Here is a 19,676-nt window from a genome sequence, read left to right as displayed (position 1 = left end):
TTGTTTTTCTTGTTTTAAAAACGTTACATATTTCATATTTCTTTCAGAGTTAATCAAGCTGTTTTATATTTACGAGCCATTCCTAGCAGGGTTATTTGTTTTAGTTCATGTTTCTTAGCTATTGAAGCTATTTTATCTAGTTTTGCCTGCTTTATCAGTTTTAGCGATTGTAGCAGCTTTTTTATGGCGGGGGGGGGGGGGGGGGGGGGGGGTATTATTTTTATTCAAGACGTTTTGATGTTTTAGCTTCTTTTTTTCTTTTTTTAAGTAAATTGGACCATTTTGAAGTAGAATCTGATGTGCAGATAGAATAAGATTCTGATATTGGGGTTTTTTTTTCCCTCGGAATGATGGCTTTTAATGAATCTCTAAAGAGAAACTCTTCATGTGTTTGCAGCAGAGTGTGAGAACAACAACTCTCGACAAATAAACATAGGCGGCACATCCAAACATCCCGAGACGAGAAAACAAAACGGTCGAGTGAATGAGAGAGAGAGAGAGAGAGAGAGAGAGAGAGAGAGAGAGAGAGAGAGAGAGAGAGAGAGAGAGAGAGAGAGAGTGACTGACTTAAGGCCCCCCAAAATAGGACACATTCCTCCACACTGAAGTGTGTGTGTGTGTGTGTGTGTGTGTGTGTGTGTGTGTGTGTGTGTGTGTGTGTGTGTGTGTGTGTGTGTGTGTGTGTGTGTGTGTGTGTGTGTGTGTGCGCGTGTGTCTGTGTGTGTCAACAGGAACACATTCCTGTTGAGGGGGCTTGACTTTCTCCACACGGGGAGGCCGGCCAAAACAAAAGGACCGTCCGGCGGCGGCGGCGGCAGCGGCGGCGGTGGCGGCTTCATTTCCATCAGGGAGAAGCGAGGCGTCTGGTCTTTAACTCACGTTTGGCTTCGCTCACGACGCAGCAGGAACCACAACTCACAGTTTAGGGAAGCGGGAATTCAAAAGAAAACATGCACAGTCAAGAAAAAGCGAAGCTGCTCATGAGCGGGGAGGATTTCTACTCATGAAGGCGAGATGGCGAAGTGATGGAGGCCGACCGCGGCGGCGCGGTGGGGCAGTGGCTCGCCCTCTCATCTCCCGGGGACGACGTTCCTTCGCTCGAGCCTCAGCTTTATAGGAAATTTCTATGTGGTGTTTACATGTTCTCCCTTTGTGTTTGTGGCTTTTCAGCCCACACACACACACACACTGTGGTTTCCCTCGTACTCACCAGGATGTGACGAGAATCTTCACAGGGAAGATTCACGTAGAGGAGACTCTGAACGCGTCATCGTATCTTCAGTTTTGGCTGATTGTGGTTTCGGACCACGTTTCATGAAAATAACATCTTTGAGTCACTAAAGGAGTTTGATTCCTGCACAGCTTGTTTGGATTATTTAGGATTACATGTATAGTAACAATACAGTTTTACATTTCACAGGAATTTACTTATTTTTGAATCCAAAATTCAAAAATTTAGCATCCAAAGAACAGACTAGAATATTTACATGTCAGAAACCGTGAGAACAGAATTTAGGGAATTTATAATTTAAAAACAGAAGGAATGAATGAGACAAAGTTTACTGTCCTCGTTTCTAAAAAGAGCCTGTTTAGAGCTTTAGAAAATGTGTGTTTTGAGTTTATTTGTCATAAATATGTGTACTATTACAAACTGAATAATTAGAATTCACTTTGAAAACAGTCCGGCTGTATCCTGTGCTTGCGCACTAAATGTTTCTTAAATCTTTTCTTAACTAAACGTTTCTTCCATGGTGTCATGACTCCCAGTTCATATTCTCCTGGACGTCTTACTTTTATTTTGAAGGTCACCGTAATAACAATCCAAGTTGGTACTTTTATTTTGACAGTCACTGTAACAACAATCCAACTTGGTGGTCTGGCCACTAGCATGTTTTTCTCTCCTGTTGTTAATGTTTAGAGCTGCATGTGTGCGTGGTCTTCATTATTAAAACTAGAGCTACACTCGGTAGAACGCAGACCTTCGCCAACGCCACATCGATGCTAGCTCGCCTGTCAGGTAGCTACATCGCCTTGTGAAACGTTGAGCAGGGAGCGTCTCCATGGCAACACATCTCCTGTGATCTCCTCCATGAGGTGCCTCTCTCATCCGCTTTGCACGGGACAATTTTTTTTCGCATTTTTTGGGGGGATTTATTCAGAAACGGTTTCGCCGTTAACATCCCAAACTCTAATCGCTTGGTCCTTGGATGATGACAAATCATCCAGGAAATTTCATGCAATTCAGGTGAGTAGTATTTGCGAAAGGTTGGTAGAATACATACATACAAACCAATAAATAAATAAATACACGTAGCCAAAAACAGAACCTTCGTTGGTGAAGGTAACAACAGCACCCACTTGTGGCCCAACATGAAAACGACATCGTTTTCAGAGTTTCTGCCGTTGCCGCGCAGACGGACATTATTATCAAAATGCCGCCCTACAATCATGACACCTTTTCTGACAATAAAAACCCGAAAAAGATGCATTTTCACTTGAACTGTTGTGTGAATGTGGCCTTAGTCACACGCAAGAAAAGCGAATCATAAATTAAAAAAAAAAGAGTCTATTCATTAGTTTGGTGTGGCTTCATCGTCTGCTTATATTTCTGTGCAATATGTTTTCATAACTTCTGTCTCAACAGTATTTTTCAAGAAACTTGCTGCTCAAAGACACAAGTGACCCGACAACTTCTAGGAAGTGAAGTTAATCTGTTTTGAGGGTGATTACGGTGAACGTCAGGTTATCCCAAACTCAAACATGGAGACCAAGCTCAAAGAAATGCTTCGTCACGACGGCTCACACAGTCTCAGGCTATTTGCTGTTTGGATGTTCTAAAGCAACACCAAGCAGAGTGAAGACACTGACTAAAGCCTGAGTTTGAGTCAAGTCAGCATTTCTGTAACCGAAGGGGTGTAACGTCAAGTGATCCGGTCTTCGCTCTAATAATAAAGGCTCTCGAGCAGATTGAGCCTCAACAGCAAGTAGCAGCAGGTAGTAAAGTGGGCTTGTGGGAAACCCACAGTGTGTGGAGTCGATTGATCCTGTTCTCTAGTAAATGTCCTCCCATAGTCTCGACTGGTCCGGTACCGACTGTGGAGTCTGTCGAGTGTCTCCAGCCAAGAGTTGATGACTCGGCAGTCGCCTGATCTGGCCATGGGAACCACCAGACTAATTCTGACTTTATAAAGAAGTTTCTGTCTTGAGAACGGTGCTGAATCTATGAATTTTCTAGTTGTCTTTCTGTTACAACGATCTTCACTATACTATACGAATCCATTCCAAGGAAGGAAAACACCTGTTTTTATTGGATTTATTATTTATTCACTCATCAATCTCCTGATATGGCAACAAAACTGATTTCATGACACAAAAACCGAAAAAGAGTTTAGGACACAGGTTTCAAGCATAAAGCTTGTGGGCCAAAACTGGTCCGCAAGAGGCTCCGATCAGACCAAACCACCGAGCAAATTGTTAAAATTTGTAAGAAAACACAGATTTTGTTTTCAGGCTGATTTCTTAAAGGGGTCATATTATGCAAAATTCACTTTCTAAAGGTTTTCCAACAGTAATAATCGTCCCCATACCTGGAATGACGCCCCAGAAGTGAAGAAAGTCTGTCCTCTCTCTCCCTGGCTTGTTTCAGTTTCTAAAAAGTGTGTTGCTCCAACCAGCCAATCAGAAATCAAACCCTATATAGTGTCATCGGGGGTTTAGCCAATCACAATCAAGGTAGGCCCTCCCTTTGACTCCTCCCACAGTTACGCAGCTCTGCTCTGGCACATGGCACCACGACAGGAAGTACTTCCTCCTCTTCCCAAGATGGGCATATGTGGGCGGAGCCAGCCCAGCTCACACAGACACAGCAGATTCTGAATGCAGCTCCTATGAGCCAATATTCAAATGGAGGAAAATCAAGGAAAAGCTAGAAACTTTGAATACAAAGTTTCTGGACCAACGAGACCATGAGGAAGAGTAGAAACGCTGGATAACATGAGCTCTTTTAAGAACAGAGGATACAACACAACACCGAGACCTGAGCTGAGATACCGGTGATGCCATGAACGATGGTCAATGAGCATTAGCCTTAAAGCCACACTGTCACGTTTATAAAAAATACCCATAATGCAACAGCTAAAAGGGATTCGCTGGATTTCTGTATTTTGCACCAGAAGGTTTCAATCAAATTGGCTTCATGTTGAGATTGTTGTAACTCTAAATCATAATTGTTTGGTTTTGTGAAAATATAGACATTTTCACAAACATTTCAACAAAACCATTGGCACCATGTTTCCGATCCGACCACTCAGGAGGAGATTGGGCCGCTTGTGGCCCCTGAACTAAAATGTGTTTTCACTGATTCAGGATGAGTCAAAAAGCCTTCAAGAGGTTCAGGAATGTCTGTGTGCCTTCGAGACGGTGCAAAATGCACCATGATTGAGAATCCTCGCTGTCTGCAACAGCTTCTTAAATGTGTTTTTGCAGTTTCCTAAACGAGTCTCTATGAGATACCCTTGTTTCATCAAGTCTTATGCTGATTTCTGTTGCTACTCTTGGTTTTTTATCTTCAACGGTCTTTGCGGATGAGTAGTCTGATACAACAAACGACCGTCTTAATGAAAGAATTTCCTGTTTTCTGTTCATATTCTTCCATTTATCTTCCACTACTGTTATTGTTGGACTCGATCCCAAGCGAGTTTCAGGTGTTTCAGGCCAAGCCAAGAATCCCCCATTTGGCAGTTGCCCGATCTGGCAACGTGACCAGTCTCGTCCCATTCTGGAGAACTGAGGAAGACTTTTTGATGATCATCAAAAGCCTTCAGGAGGTCCATGAAAGGTTTGCGGTAAAGCATGGGTGAGAATCTGTACCCGTCGTACGGTGGAGTATTTAAATCCACTGCCTTTATTGTGTTCTACGATGTCTATGCACATTTGTGTATAAACACAAGACGGATTTCACAAGACTTTCCTCTTCCCACAGATTCTGAGTTGATACGTTGTGGAGTTCACGTGTTTTTATCGACTCCTTTCTTTGTTTTCTCTGCGCTGTTGTTTTCTTTTTTGTTTAACTTGTATCAGTACAGTGATGTTTCCCTGATGGAGAGGATTTTAATTCAAATTCTGTTTTATTCCTATAGCACCGAATGCAAACCATTTCAAGGTAGTTTGACAGCAAGAAAAAAAAATTGAAAATTTAAATGAAAGAAAATAAAAGAAACCGGCAGTCTTTCTGGGGGTGTAGGGATTCAAATATACCACTTGGGCTTCTTTCATCCTGGGTTTTACTTACTGTCATTCTGTACTGTGACATTTTGTGCAAAAGAAAAAGAACATTTTCTCCTCTGATTCTTTCACTTGTGGCCATAATGTCCTCCGCTCTGTTAATCTCTTTGTTTGCTTGTTGCCATTGAACTTGTTTTACTTCTCACTATACTGAGCGTTATTCAATGGCACACATCATTTCTAGGGTAGATGCAGTAAAAAAAAAAAAAAAAAAAAAGTGATATTTTTTTCTCTGGCCAGCTTCTGCAGAGAGACCGACACCCCCCCCCCCCCCCCCCCCCCCCCCCCTCTTCTTCCTCCTCTTCCTCTTTAAACAGAAAGCTTTCAGTTAAGAGAGAGAGGATCATTCCTAATAATAGTGTTGCAGTAATGAAGGCAGGCGGTGGCGATCTCTCTCTCTCTCTCTCTCTCTCTCTCTCTCTCTCTCTCTCTCTCTCTCTCTCTCTCTCTCTCTCTCTCTATCTCTCTCTCTCCCCGGCGGATCAAGCCTTGCTGGTCGGTCAGTGTTTCTTTGCTCGGTGATTAAGGGGGAGGACCAATGGCAACAAAGGAGACGAAGAGGACGGTGGCTCCTCCTCTCTCGCTCTCTCTCTCTCTCTCTCTCTCTCTCTCTCCCTCCGTGTGTGTGCTTTATAGATGTATATAATCCCCGAGTTGACCCAGAAAACAAACTCCAGTGACTGAGAGCTGAGGCGCCGCAGAGTTTGGATCCGTCGCAGGGCTGCATGTAGCCGGAGCATCAGCTGGACCGACGCGCGGCACCGACCCAACTTCTCCGCACGGATTTCTTTTTTTTTTTTAATTCTTTCTTTCTTCTTTTTTTTTTTTAACATTCTCATATCGGGTAAGTGTATTTTCCTCTTCACTCTCAAACAGGTAGACAAGCAGCACTTTCCCTTTTGTCCCTTTCTCTCCATAATAACCAGATCCGGACGGAATATTTTGCGCTTATTTATCGCATTTCTCCCAATTTTACGCAGATCAGAAATGAAAAAAAAAACATCGATGTTTCTTTAGTAGTGCAATCATTTGTTGGGTTTATTGTCTTTAGAGGTTTGCTTGAACAGTCCGGATCTGCACAGACAACACAGGAGAGCGATTATTCTAAGGAGGTTATTGAGGAAAGTGTGCGTCCTGAAAAAGAACGCACGGGGGGAAAAAAAGGCTCCGATCGCCACAATCTGCTTCTCATCGAACAGGAGTTTATTCCAGACTGGTGAAGCTTTAAATTAACACCTCCAGCTTTTTTTTTTTTTTTTTTTGGTTTGTCATGCCTCATTGTGAAAATGTGTCTTTTTCACGGATCCCTTCAGGATGCGCGTTTTGCACGACCCGTCCCCCTCCTGCGTTAATGCGCACAATGTCATCAGTTTTAACAAGCCAATCTCGCAATTCCTACACGATCCACTGTGAGCTGGTGGGTGTTTTATTTATTTTTTTCGATCTTTAAAAGACACGAGGCAATGTGTGTATGTTGCGTGTATTAAAGGGGGAAGAAGAGGTGTGTGTGTGTGTGTGTGTGTGGTCTGGAGAAGCATTCCTCTGCGTCCTTTTGGCTGCAAGGGTATTACTGCCCTCCCTCGTTGGTGTGATACTGGCTGATTGACTCATGGTGTCATTTTGTTTATTCTTTCTACATGCGTGCTTCACATGTGACCATAAATAATGACACTACAAAGTGCGAAGCGTGCTCATGCTCATCAGTCACATACAAAGTCTGTTTTGTGGTTTAGTGTTATCTGCTCTGAGGAGGCCCGTTAAAACAGGAACCATCAACATTAAAGCAGCAGAAATGGAGACATCCTGACTTCTTGGTGTCTCTTCTGGGACATGCTTCTAAGTCAAACAAACAAAAAAAAGCTGGCTCCTACATTTCCCATAATGCAATCGATCTGTGCCGGTTTTGCTGTTTTTCACTGGCACTGTGCAGCTGCCAGTATGTTTCCCACTAATCACTGGACTTTCCAGCTGTCCTGGATAACTAAGAACAATAAGATTTGCACTGTCACGAAGAAATTGCAACTTCTTTGCTGAATCAGCACCAGTGGCTTTAATAAATGAAGGCTACCTGAAGGAAACATTTGAAAAGGCAGTGTGCCTTCTGAATGTTGAACTCAGGCCTCATTTCAAGTGACGACGCATCGTTTTTGTTTGAGAAAAGTTTTGTAGAAATGCTGAAAATGATGTAGTTAGCAGGCCAGGCCACTAGTGCGTGCTCTTGTTTGTTTTTGTAATGAAACCACACACACATGCTTACAGAGAACAATGGGCTATAAATGTTAAGAACAGGTGAACACGGACGTTATTGTGGATAGATGACCAAGTTGGGTTGGTCTGACTGTCAAAATAAAAGTACCAAGTTCCAGGAGACTATGGACTGGGAGTCATGACACCATGGAGGAAAGTTGGTTCTGATTGGCTCTACTGAGCATGTGCAGAAGAACAGCAGACATTGACTTATTCAGGGGTTGTCTGGGTGTGAGAGCTGAAGTTCATAATGTTTTTAATACAGGATATAAATGTACTATTCAGATCTATAAGTAATAAAAGTTTTTCTACTGAGCCTTTATATATAGTCTACAACTGTTGTTTCTCTAACGATAAACGTTCAGCCTGCAGGCCAGAAAGAGTCCAGTCAAACCTCAATATATTTATTTGACCACTAGGGGTGCAGTTGAGTCTGTATAGTCAGTTCAGGTGATCAGGATCACTACACTTGTAGAAATGTGTCAACACTAAAGATCCTTTCTAGAATGTGTTGAGTTAAGATCACATTAAGAACTTGCTGACTATATTTTTGAGTTCCAGCTCCATGTGGCCAGATGTTTCATACCTTTGGTGATGTGAGAAGTGGAATAAAAATCCACTGTGATCTTTATGTTGTAAAGCACTTGGTAAACAGAGGTATAATATTGTTAAATTTGCAGTAGTGTTATTCAAATTTCACGTATTATAAAAGGTTACATCGTTAAATGTGAGCTTCTTAATGATAGATTAATACGTTGTTGCACTAAAACAAAGATTTAGATTTCTAGTTATTTATAGATTATATTGCATTTATTTACTGGTCCAGCTCCAAGTAGGAACATTTATGAACAATCTGATTACACACTGTAATCACACTGAAATGATGTTAACAAAGCAATTTGAATGAGGTTGACTTTAATGCAATTGATTAATTTGCTTTGAGATGCTTTGTATCTGGATAAATGAGATTATGTACATACGTGTGTGTTGGCATCTCTAACTGCCTTGGTTTCTGCTTTCTATTCAGACTATTTGTTTAGCTGGATTCACAATAACTCAAATGACAATTATGACCTCACATGATTAACATGACAATGCTCCTCGATTGGCTATAATGAACAAACCTGACATGTAATTAACCACGGCTCACAATAATGTTTATAAAATCCTACTTGACCTAAAAGAAGAAAGCTGAATACTTAGTTAAACAACATATGGGGAGTTAAAACTCATAGGAGCTTTAAGTTGCGAGCCAGCTTCGGCTAGTTTGTCGCAAAGTAATTCAAATGGGCAAAATCTAAAACGGCCACTTAAAGAGATTTCACCTTCATGTTTGTATTCAAGGCATTTTGAAGTGGAACAAGATTACTAGTGTATTATTGAGTCTGATATTCCTGAGTTCAATCAGAATTTGATTCTTAATGCATTGAATCACCACTTAAATCAACAAAATTGTGTCGTCTTTGGTTGTAAAATATGAAGGAACTTTTGCTCGAATCACCTGATTTTAGTTCATTTATAGAAAAGCAAGGGCAATTCAAAAATGACTTTGGAAAGTGACCTATGCTCGCTACAACTTTGAATTTATTCGTTTCAGGTGTTTTAGGGTCCATTACTTTGAACTTATATTACTTTATTCATCTTTCAGAGTCATTATATAATTTACTTCCAACGTTTCCACCGACTGTCTATGAACCCAGGCTGTTGTGTGGATGAATTTGTAACTAGAGCTACACTCGGTAGAGCGCAGTCCTTCGCCAACACCACGTTTGTTTGCGGAACCGAGTTAGCATTGCCAGCATGATAGCCGTTAGCTCACATCGTCGCTAACTAGCCTGTCAGGTAGCTACATCACTGTGTGAAACACTGAGGAGGGAGCGTCTCCATGGCAACAGACCCTGATCTCCTCCATGGGGTGCCTCTCCCATCTGTTTTGTATGGGGAAAAAAATTTTCACAGGTTTTTGGGATATATACAGAAATGGTTGGCTGTTAACATCCCAAAATCAAACGATTGGTCCGTAGATGATGACAAATCATCTCTGAAGATTTCATGCAATTTGGATGAGTAGTTTTTGTGAAAAGGTGGTAAAATCCATACAAATAGATACATAAATAAATACACGCAGATGAAAACATAACCTTCTCGCTCTGCTCTGGTTGGCGAAGGTAAAGATTGGTCGTATTAAATATATGTCATATTAATTGTGTTTGGCTCCATGTTTCCAGGGCGACTCAGCAGCCATGGCTGAACACATGATGATGCCCATGAGCCACGGCTTCCGGATGGGAATGAACGGACCTCCGCAGCACAGCGGCCAGCCGGGCCTGCGCAGTCTGCCCAACGGCCAGGTGATGCACTACGGCAGGAACCCGCAGAGCAACATGGAGGCGGCCATGAGACAGAGACAGGGCATGGTGGGGCCCGGGGGGATGGCCGGCCCCGTTAACGGGGCGCCCATGGGAAACCACCACCACCAGATGATGTCTGGGAACATGATGTACAACGGCCAGGGCCCCCAGCAACAGCAGCACCACCACATGCACCCCCAGCAGCAGCAGCAGCAGCAGCAGCAGCAACAGCAGCAACAGCAACAGCAGCAGCAGCAGCAGCAGCAGCAGCAGCAGCAGCAGCAGCAGGGCGGACACCCGCAGCAGTACCACCACGGTAACCTCACCTCCCAGCAGCTCATGGCCAGCATGCACCTGCAGAAACTGAACACCCAGTACCAGGGACACCCGATGTGCTCGTCCATCGGCCACCACTTGCCAAATGGAGCTCAGTACCGCGTGGGCCCGGCCCAGCTTTCGGGCATGCAGCACATCGGCGGCCCCCTGGGGTTAAACGGCATGGACATGGACCTGATCGACGAGGAGGTTCTGACGTCGCTGGTCCTGGAGCTCGGGCTGGATCGCGTTCAGGAGCTGCCGGAACTCTTCCTGGGACAGAACGAGTTCGACTTCATATCAGACTTTGTGTGTAAACAACAGCCGAGCACGGTGAGCTGCTGAGCCGCTCGGACGCCAGCTGTTTCGGGGTTTTTATTGGTTTGGACTGGAAACGCCTCCCCTCCCCCAAAGAATGACTTGAGTGGCGACCGTAGCACAGCGACAGGAGACAATCTTTCTGTTCTGTTGGTGTTTCTGTGTCTGTGTTTATGACAGTTTCTTGTGCGCCTTCACACTGACCTGCCTGCAAGTCGTTCAGAGAGAATTGTAACGAGCGAAAACACGGATAGGGGCACCAGGTTCTTTTTCCTTTGAGCCGGCGCCAGTCAGATCTGTCGCCTTTGGCCAAATTGAGGCGTCCTGATGCAAGCGGGTTCTGTCTGCAGCCGTCTGGCCCTCAGCACATGTGCCTACGGTGCCAAGGCTTTCGGAGAAATTGTAAATTTAGCAAACACAATGGGGGGGAGACGACCTGATAGGACTGCCCATTCAGGTCTGCCAGATTCTCTTTAGGGTATTTTATCTCTGATCACACTTCTGACTAGTAGCAGACGTCTTACAATTTCCAGAAAAGTGGTCCTCTTAATTTGTTAAAACAAGGATGAAGGGATTAAGGGAGTGGAGAATGATTCTTTTTTTGCTGTTTGCATATTGAAGGCTGGCTCTTCAAAAATGACTCTCCTACAAAGGACGACTTTTCCATGACGAGCAGGAGGTTGTGCAGCATTCCTGGGTGGCATCATGTTTTATTTTGTCTGTTTTTTGTTTTAACCTGGGACTGTTTGAAATGTGCTCCATCGATTATTTTTGCTTTCGGCGCCGTTAACCCGGCTCTGATTAAACCCACTATTGTTCAATGTCTCACATCTGAACCGTGTTAATTAGCTGTGAAAGAATCGCTGGAAGTTAAGTTTTTTTCTTGGCTTTTAAAAAATACAAAGAAAAGAAAAAAAGAAAAGCTTTTGTGTGTCAAAGTCTCACAACTCTACAGCATTGATGTGTTTCGTTGCAAACAAATCCTGGATGAATTGTGTACAAGACGTCACATTTTGATCGGAGGATTGACAAAAAAAATCAAGAGTACTCATTATAAGCAAAAATAACAACAGTCAAAGACCCCTGCTTCTTGTGAAGGTATAAAGCTAAGCACCTAGTCCGAGCCTGGATAGTCATGTAATGCTACTTCCTACCACCAGATGGTGTTTTGAGTCACTTTAATGTTCAGTCGGTCTACAGTCCAACAAAGCAGCCGGTGATAATGGAGGTGGCCTGCCTACATTCGACTCCATCTACTACAGACTTTGGACAAACGCAGTACCAAGTTAGGTTTTGTGGTTGTATTGAGTCGTAAAATGTATTTCATTCTATGACAGACAGGATTAGGTAACATGAATTAAAACAATAACATGATGAACACTCACCTGCTATGAATCCGGGTTTGACGACTCTCCCAAAGAAAAGCACTCGTTTAAGTGGTGTTATTACCTGCAACAATAATTTATCCTCCCACACTGTCTGACTATGGCTCTCAAACTCTCGTGGGAACTTTTGTTCCACCGTGTAATTCTCAGTATATTTCAGTTGTTGCGGGAGTCGTTAGTGCTAACGCACCGATTTGAAGCTTGCTAATTGCCAATGAACCTCCAAATGAAAAATAAAAGCCAAATTCTGCTCTCAGTGTTTTGACACAGGTAGATCAGTTTGATGGATTTAGATTCAAAATCGAAAGAGCGTGACTTAAGGGTATTTGTTTCCTGCAGGTATCATTTTTGTAGTTAATTTAATGTGATATTGGTAAAACCAACACGCCAGAGAATTGGACAGACCGAATGTTACAGTGGCTCATCATCAACATGAAAACACAAAGGCCTTTCAGACTGCCGGTATTTCAAGAAACTGAAACCTTGTTGACTTTTATTTTGGGTCACATCAGTACAAGCAATAGGGACAGCTTCAAGAACACACCGGACAGACTGGATGTTACTGCTGCTTATAGTCGCCACCCAAAACACAAAGGTAGTATTTGTAAAATCTTACATAGTTCACCACGAACACCGCAAACTGAAAGAAACGTGGCCTCCTGCCAGTCAAAGTCAATCAAACAAAAATAGCAGCAATCAGACGTCGTTCGGAAGTGTGACTTCTTTTTTTTTTTTTTTTTTTTTTTGTCTGAAAGCATGTTTGTTTAAAAAAAGGAAAGAGGAAAAAACAGGTGTGATTGGCAGCAGACAGTGTGTGTTATTTGCGTACGTCTGTGCCGCGAGACTTTTACAAATCCCATCGAATGTCATTCTTCTTCTCTGAACCGGAGAGAGAGAGAGTGAGAGAGAGAGAGAGAGAGAGAGAGATTGTGTTGTGTGTGCACACATGGTGTGGACGCAGCACAACCCAGCAGCTCTTAGTTTAATCATTATTTAAAGCTGCCACTACCTGTGGCATTGATTTCACGAGGAGCAAAGTTGCCGTTTTTCGACATAGATTAGCCGACTCTGCTGCTTTCCTGCTGATTAGATTTAAATTACATGTTCTCACACGCTTGTCTTAATTGAGGTCGGCTTGCACATTCTCCAATGACTCAATAATTATAAAACGGACATGTTCTGTGACGCTTTTTTTTTTTTTTTTGGTCTTGGCCACGGTTGGTAATTAGGTTTTTTTTTTTTGGTCAAGGTTGCTGCTTCGCCGCCCGAGTGAGGAAGAACTCTCATGATGCTATTTGTGGGAATGTGGCGGCGCTGGAGCGTCGGGGCCGCGCTGGTTGCACGGCGTTAATCTGCTCCGATACGAAGGCGCCGCCACCGTTTCTGCCGTCGTTGAAGGCGCTGCGGGGGGGGGGATAAAAGCTTCCGGCGTCCCGACGGACTCACAACCGAAACACACTTCTGGCCTTAGCAAGACAGTGGCCTCTGATTTACTGCTATATCAATGAGCTCAGCCTTCTTGTGTATCGTATCTTTGTACTGTAGACTTAGAGTTGATCTAGACACATGTTGGGTACTCGCAGATAAAAAGAAAAACAAACAAAAAAAAATAAATTACAACATTGTCAGATGTAAATGTAAATCAGTGGCAGATCTTGATGTGTTGACAAGAGATTATATCCTACCTTATGTTTTGTTTTTCTACAGACGAGTGTGTAGATACAGTGTCCTGATGTGTTTGGGTGCAGGGCCCGAAGCTTTAAAGACCAAGTAGACTGCATGTTGAGCGTGAGGGACGCCGCCACTTCCTCCCACGAAGCCGCTGAGAATGTACAGTACAACGCTTTGTGGGAGCCGTCGTCACGATGGTAGATAAACGTGTGAGATTGTACTCCTTGTTCCAAATTACACATCATTCATTTGGGTAACCCCCACCCCCCCCGACCCCAACCTGTTCCTGTCCTCTTTCCTCCTCCTGCCCCGCCCCCCCCCCCCCCCCACCCCCCAAAGCTTTTGTAATGTTATTGATTCTATTTTAAGAAAATGTATTTATTTTCAAATAAAATATTTATTTAAAGAAATCTTTATGCCGTTTGTCAGTGATTTGTTAAAAAAATTTGTTGTTCCGTTTTTATACTGAAAGCCCACACACATACTTACAGAGAACAACGGGCTATAAACATTAACAATGTGAGAACACGGACATTCTCGTGGACAGACCACCAATTTGGATTGTTATTACGGTGACTGTCAAAATAAAAGTACCAAGTGCCAGGAGGATATTTACTGGGAGTCATGACACCACACGGAGGAAAGTTTGTTCTGATCGTCTCTACTGAGCACGTGCAGAAGAACTAATTACTATTCTTACTAAATGTCCACCTGGGAAGCCGTTGTCAAAAAAGTTGTGTTTTAAGTGTCTCCCAGCAACGTTGTGGTGTAAATGGAAGCTCGAACCCACAAAAGTTTTGTGTTTTCGTTTGGAATTGTTGGCGTGTGAACAGGCCCAGTTGTTAATTAACAACTGTGTGCATTTCTGAAACATTTAATATTTATGGGTTACATGAGAAACCTCCAGCTGTGTATTTTAAAGAACAAACTTTAAACTCTCCTTCCCATAAAGACGTGATTCTGCCCAGAGGATAAAGCAACACACCAAAACTAGACCATCAACACCCGTTTCCTCTCATTTCAACCTGCGGTTTCCCAAATCCGTCACACCAAAGTCCAGATGTTTACAGACGAACCAGAATCTGTTTCCATCAAACTGTTTATGTTTCCTGACTGACGCCATCTTGGGAATCCTGCTGCAAGGGTTTCTGGGATATCAAAGAAGGCGTTGTGGCAGCTCCAGCCAAAATATCAACATTTGACTGATTCAGAGTGAAAACAAAAAATCCAGAGTTTCTCAATGAAAGAGTCTTGAAGCCACGAGAAGAGTCTGACATGTAGTGAAACTGATGGTTTTTCCAGTGAGAATCCAGATCTGGAGGGATCCAGTGAACGAAGGGGAATTTTCGGGTTCGAGTTTCTGTTACGCTGAGACGTCAACAAACCGGGGGGGGATGTCCCACCAAATTAAAATGCTGGAAATATGAGTTTGTCTGAGTCTGATGAGGAACTTCCTTCAGAAAGGTTCTGACGACGTATTAGAGACGGACGTCAACAACTACAACTGGATCCTAAATGTCTTTATTCCCTCAGGATTCTGGGAGGGGATCTTTAACTGTTTGTTTGACAAATTCTATCACTGAAATCACTGAAATCACTGAAATCACTGAATATGCAAATGCATCCAAAACACACATTTTCTCAGTTATTCAATCTAAATAAGAGTAAAAATACCTTTAGATCATGATGTGGAGTTTTTATAAAGCTCAGAGGTGTTAAACGTATTTTAGTTCAGGAGCCACATACAGACAGTTTCATCTCGACCGGTAAAATAGAGCCATAATAACCTTTAATTTGAAAGTTTTTCTCTGTTGAAGCCAATTTTAAGGAAACCTTCTGGTGCAAAATATGGTGAAATATCCCCAAAACTTCCCCTCTCGCTGTTGCATTGTGGGTGTTTTTACAAACTCACCCTGGCAGCTTGGCTTTGTGAAGTTTTTTTACGATTTGCTTGGTGGTTCGGCCAATCGGAGCTTCTCGGAGTTACTTAACCTAACTGTTTCTAGAAGCTGTGCCAGGTGCCTGAAACCTGTGTTGTTGTAGTAAATGCTGAGTCGGGGAATGTGCATTCGGGATCCGTTGGCGGAGTAAAGGACGGTCGTCGCCGAACAAGCCGTCGCTCGTCACGGCAGTCTGCAGACGTTGCTTAGACTTATTCGCCAACGTTCCTCTCTGTTGGTTTTTTTAATTTTTTTTTTATTAAACGCTTCTCTGCCCACGGCAAGCGGCGAGCAAACAGGAGCGAAGTACAAGCTGCGTTTCCTAAACAGTCGTGTGTCAACGCCCCGTCGACTCCAGGCTAAAACCAACAAGGCCTTCCGTTACGTAATTTGGTGAATGTTAAACTTTATCAGGAGAATTGGACAGCTGCTCTTTTGCAAACCGTTTAGTGTGATGAAGCACACTTGCTGTTCTACTTTAGGAGGCCTGTTTTTAAAAAAAAAAAAAAAAAACCTTTTCCAAACAGCTCGCAGAGACATCCTCCCACAGTGACTGCTGTAATCAATCATTCAAAATGACATGCCTTGGTTTCAGCTCGCCCCTGCACCAGCTGAACGAGGCGCTCTGGGTTTTGTTTCGCCGTACCGCCGCCATTAGCGGAGCAGCACTGCGGGGACTTATGGAACAAATATAAAAATAGTCTAATTGAAATTCTAATTAGCTGCACGGTAAAGTCGCACTACGAGACCCCGCCGCTCTACATGACGCTCGTCAAGGCAGGATTTTGTCCTTGAGCTGTTTTTTTTTTTTTTCTTTTCTAATGGGTTTGTGAAAGAAGGCGGGAGAGCGAGTGTGCGGCGGGGCAGACAGTTGGCAGGATCTAACGTTGGGGAAAATGTCCAGGAGATTGGATGCAGGTTGTGCAGGGCCTCAAACATGTGAGACAAAAATGAAAAAAGAAGAAATAAACTAATCATTTATACAAAGGCAAACGTGGCCATACCCACTAACAGAGCGAGGCAGCGTATGGACCGCATACGGCTCTTTGACCCCTTTTAGCCACGAGGAACGATGAAGCTAAAGAAAATTAGTGCAAATACTGCTTGGAGCGGAATTAGTGGCGTGTACATTCAGGTCAATTCAATTTTTACTTCTACAGCGCCAAATACGACACAGTAATCTCAAGGCCCTTTCACAGAAAAACCCAACAATTCCTCATGAGCAGGCAGAGGAGACGTTCAGGGACGAAAACTACTTTTAAACATTAAGAGACCTGCAGAACCAGAGTCAGAGGGGACAGAAAGACGGATTTCTAATATGCAGAAATGAAGATCTCTGTAAGGTTCTTCGTTATCGCTCATGTGTGTCCAATTGTTTGTTTTTTTTAAGCTTGAATGCTATGTACTCCGTTGCCATACACTGTGGCATGGTTTTTGATCCACTTGCATTAGCTTTTGTTTTATTTTTTATTTTTTAATCCAGTTACAAGCTATTTTACATTTAGAATAATCAATAAAGTTTCGTCGGCGGTGCCAGATTGGCCCATTGACCCATTTTTAGAAGATTTTGGGAGGAAAAAAAACTTTCCATTTTTACGGGTTGATTCAGATGAGGTTCCACACTTCATGACAAAAACATTCACAGAATGAAAACAAACAAACAAACAAACAAAAGTCTCCTCACTCATATGAATTGAGAGGAAATCTGCTCTACTGGACATCACAGTCACTTTTTTTTAAAGCTTTATTACGGATCAATCTTAAAAACAAGGACTACATTTGACGGTATTATATTTAAAAAGAAAAACAACAAAACACGGAAAAGGTGAAAATTATTTATAATTATGGCTTATGACCTATTTACAATTCAAATGCAATTGATGAACACAAATAAATGTATATAACTATAACTTTGGTTTCTAGATGTGTATTTTACATAAGCAGGGTGGGAAATGTCAGTGTTTTAGAAAGTTCAGCCTCGCACAAAAACATTTATATTAACGAATCAAAGTTGCTGTGAATCACTGACAGATGTCCACAACATTGTAATCCACGTTTCATGGAGTATTTTGGAACATTTTGTTCATTCGGTGCCTAGAAATGATGTCCGAGGCCTGGTTACCAAAGGCCTATCAAGAAATAATCAACAGATTTTGGACCTGAGATACACTCTACTGTGTCAGTGAATAGTTTTGGAAATCCTGGAAAGTCTCCCACTGAAGTTTCCCAGAGAACTTTTAATGTCTCGTAGCTGAGTTTTCATTGTTGTGGCCAAGTGCTTTAAGTGTGCCGATATGCAACAGTACGCAGTACTGGCCCTTTTAAATTTTACCCCTCAGCGTACTGGAACTTTTCGTAATGTCCGGACTATCGGCCAATACTTTTTTTACACACTTTGAACCCAGCAGGTTAACAATGACGCTAATTTATGGATTTTTTATGGGTTAACGAGCTTCATGTCAATAATACACGAGTGATGCGTTCAGGTGCATCACGTAACTCTGCACTCCGTGGCTGAACTCCAGGGCTGACCAGTCGTCCTCAGAGGAAAATCCCTCCTCAGAACCACAATCAGCAAATACTTTATGAACAGAGATAAAACTCTGTGTGTTTGTGTATTTTTACAGTAGTTCGTATGCCCTCTCTCCCTCCCTCTCATCCCCTCCAGTCCAGGCCGCCGCCCCACCATGGAAGAAGTGTTTAAAACTCTTTTTTTTCTTTAAAAAATGAGAGAAGGAAAAATAAAATGCAAACTCCACAGTGAAATTCATGCCCTGTTACAGCGTGGACACACGTGCTTATAGATAACTGTATATGTACAAATTCATTTCTTATTTGTTAAATTTTTGTGGGTGCAGCTTATGTTCCTTTTTATAAAAATTGTCTACAATGTACTGTCTGTGGCCCATATTGACGTGATCTTCGACCACATCAACATTTTTCACAATTACACACTTAAATCACGCAATACGTTATATTACTGTACACTCAGAACATTTCCTAAAAATTCTAATCAAATTGGTTTCCGCAAACTGCACCAGGTTCCTGTCCTGTCCATTCCTACATGACCCCAGGTTCCTCGGTGTCACTTTTCAAATGGATTCACTGCAGCTTTTTTTCACAATAACACTAAAATCACACCGAATCGAAATATTGCTGTCAAGGCAGATTTTTTTGAAATTCTTAAAAAATAATCTAATTGTTTTCAGTAAACTGCACCACATTCTTGTTCTACATGACCCCAGGTTCCTCTGTGTCAATTTTGAAATGGATTCACTGCAGCTTTTTTTCACAATTACACGCTTAAATTAATAATTAATAATAAATACATGTAACTGGCTGATTAAAAAAAAATAAAAAATCCTTACAGGGACAATAAAAGTATATCTTAACTTATTCAGGATGGTGTGTAGTGAGAGTACTCATCTCTCTCTTTCTCTCATTCTTTTCTTTCATTTTTTTAAGGAATTTTTAAAAGTCTGCCAATATGTAAATAAATATAAAATAACTTATAACATTTACTTTTTTTTTTTTTTTTTTAATCTCACACTATAATAAGGCATCCGGTGGATCCACACGCTGCACAAGGTGCCTTTATTTTACACTGACCACCTGCCGTACAAAATGTCTGCGCACGCCGCTGCATATTGTGTTTTTGTCCCATATTTGTATGAGAGACTGACAGCAGGTCACCCAGGGGAGTACCGGCAGTTATTCTTTTTTCCACGTAAAGCACTGGTTGTGGCTGAAGTGCCTTCAGCAGCATGTTGATATTTGAAGTATCACGATATGATTCCCACAGCAAACAAGAATGAAGCGCTGCGATGTTGCCCGGCACCTGTTTCCTGCTGTGAGAGAAATGCACCAATTTCTCCTGAGCAGCAGCAAAGTTAGTTCACCTCAAAGCCACAAGCTTCAAGGGCAGATGCACTTTCAAGTCAGGAAACAGAGAAAATGAATGAACTCTGAACATTAGCAAAGGGAACAAGACAGAAAAATGTGGGAGGAGGAGATTCTGTTAATAAGATTAAAACAAAAAAATGTGCAAAAGATCTTAATGATTGAACTGAGGTCCGGTTCACAGACAGTGTAGGAGGACGTGATGTAGAGCGCATTGCATTCTGGGTAGTAAACAAACAAAGCTAAGAAGAAACACACTAAGCGGA

General features: G+C 42.4%; 1 protein-coding gene across 1 annotated transcript; it reads left to right on the top strand.

The window, feature by feature from the left end:
• Positions 1-5,910: 5,910 nt before the first annotated feature.
• Positions 5,911-13,484, top strand: LOC308123199 (cbp/p300-interacting transactivator 3-like). Its single transcript, XM_080485547.1, has 2 exons — positions 5,911-6,127; positions 9,759-13,484. Exon 2 carries the CDS (start codon positions 9,774-9,776, stop codon positions 10,539-10,541), a length of 768 nt encoding a protein of 255 aa, XP_080341673.1. The 5' UTR covers positions 5,911-6,127; positions 9,759-9,773; the 3' UTR covers positions 10,542-13,484.
• The last annotated feature ends 6,192 nt before the right edge of the window (positions 13,485-19,676 follow it).

Source organism: Lipophrys pholis (assembly GCF_963383615.2).
Source record: "Lipophrys pholis genome assembly, chromosome: 17".
NCBI lineage: Eukaryota > Metazoa > Chordata > Actinopteri > Blenniiformes > Blenniidae > Lipophrys > Lipophrys pholis.
This window is presented reverse-complemented; position numbering and strand designations above follow the sequence as displayed.